General features: G+C 45.3%; 1 protein-coding gene across 2 annotated transcripts in view; it reads left to right on the forward strand.

Annotated features, from left to right (window-relative positions):
* The first annotated feature begins 1396 nt into the window (after window positions 1-1396).
* The window catches only part of n4bp1 (nedd4 binding protein 1), an 11595-nt gene continuing 10944 nt past the window's right edge, over window positions 1397-2047 (forward strand). For both annotated transcript variants that reach the window (XM_081715926.1, XM_081715927.1), the window contains exon 1: window positions 1397-1935. In XM_081715926.1, the coding sequence (XP_081572052.1) occupies window positions 1627-1935 (309 nt within the window). In that variant the 5' untranslated portion in view covers window positions 1397-1626. The remainder of the gene's footprint in view (window positions 1936-2047) is intronic.

Here is a 2047-nt window from a genome sequence, read left to right on the forward strand (position 1 = left end):
ATCGGAGCGAATATATATATATATATATATAGAGAGAGAGAGAGAGAGAGAGAGAGAGAGAGAGATTGTAGTTAAAAACTGTAGTAAAGTACACAGAGAAACAGAATGTAACGGACAGAGGTCTGTCATCAGGTGAGAAAAGCAAAATGCAAGCAAAGCTCCATGGATCTTGACTCAGCTGTTCCCAGGACTGCACTCTTCTGGTCAGGGATCTCAGATGTTGTTCCTGGGGGTCACAGCCCCTAGTACTCAGTTACTACAAGAACCACTGTTGCCTTCACCTTTTCCAGCTCTTCTCTTGGTATATTTAAATCTTTTTGTGTTCCTTGGTCCTGATGCTGCAATGCCTTGGGACTGCCATTGAGGGTTAAGGGCCTTGCTCAGGAGCCCAACAGTGGCAACCAGGTCACAGTGGGGCTTAAACCAGCAACTTTCTGAGTACTGGCTGAGTACCTTAACCACTGAGCTACCACCGCCCAGACTTTGACTTACTGGACTGTGAAATTCATTGCTGCTCATTGGTTCATATCATGTGGATTGATTTTTCTGCAAATGTTTAATACATATTGTTTGTACAGAATAATTGTTTTCAGAAACACACTGCCAAACTATTCACTTGCATGTTACTCACTGGATCCAAGCGAACCAACATGACTGTAGTAAAAACTTGATGAATGAAGCCAGAAACATCCCCATGAAACCTTTAGTTCAAGCCACGGTACAACGGGAGCACAAATTAAAAGGAAAAACAACTTTGCAGTAGTTGTCTCCAGACCACAGATCTTCTGACACAGATATCATCTCAGAGATACAATCAATGTTAGACGTCTACTGTTAACACTATAGAGATTTAGACTCAAACATAACGCAGAACCTGTGAGACTGTATAATAACATATTTAGTATGTTAAACTTAGAATGTAGAGAATGACCATAACAAATTACACCAGTAAAATAGGCTTAAGTGTTTTCAGGTAGGCTTAAATGTTTCTTTTTTATACACCTAGAGCCTAATAAAGATCAGAGCACTGATCTTTGCATATCACAAACAATTTCCCTAACCAGTTTTTGACACGTTATCATTAAAGAGGGACTCTTATCTGTAGTGGTAAAACGTCCTATTACGTCGCAATTGTGAGGCAAAATATGTCGTTATTTTGATAACGCATGCTGTTATTATAACGTGTTGTAAAACGATGCAATAAAGACTTTAAAGACGTTAAAAAAAAAATTATTATATTTTTTTTAAAAGACCTGACTAATGCGGTCGGCATGTAGCCATTAATCGGACGGGCTGCGTCGTTGCGGAAACGATGGACTGCTATGCGGCGCACTGCACGGCCTCCCGGAGGCGCTCGACCTTAGCGCGCGCAGGAAACCCGCGAATGTCGTTGGCCGCTGACGTCATGGGGGGTTTCCGGGTGCGAGGGGTTGACAGCGACAGCTACGATAGCTAGGCTAAGCTAACTCAAAAAACCCGAAAAGTGACCCAACCACTGCCTGCCGACGCCAAAGAGGAGAAAACGGTAAACCATGAAGGGGGGGGAGCGAGTCGTATTACAACGTTTTTTTGTAGCCTCGTCGTGATAAAACGTTAAGACCGTAGAGAGCGAAGTCGAGGAGGAAGATGTCAACAACGCGGCCCCCCCAAGGCATGAGGCGCATCACCGAAGTCGCCTGCGCGGAGCCGCCGGGGAACAGCCACTCGCCTGCCGCCACCAAGCCGCCGCCGGCCGCTCTCACCACCGACGAGTTTGCGGTCCACGAAGAGAAAGAGACAGAGCTGAAATGCACGAAGCCCAGAGTTGAGCAAGTTTTCAAAGTCACATTCACGATCATCGGCCTGTTGGACCATGCTGGAGCCCACGGAAGTAAGGCGTCCAGGCAGATCTGGCTTCAGCTGAAGGGGAAGAAGGAGGACGTCGTGAAAGCCAAGGTACATGTTGATTTAGCTAACCTACGTGTGGTAGCGTTAACTTGGTTATCTGACACGGTTTGGTTAACTCGCTGTTAAAATACACCTAATAAGCAGCTATCTAGCTACCAAA

Source organism: Electrophorus electricus, chromosome 6 (genome assembly GCF_041902795.1).
Source record: "Electrophorus electricus isolate QZ-2024a chromosome 6, ASM4190279v1, whole genome shotgun sequence".
NCBI lineage: Eukaryota > Metazoa > Chordata > Actinopteri > Gymnotiformes > Gymnotidae > Electrophorus > Electrophorus electricus.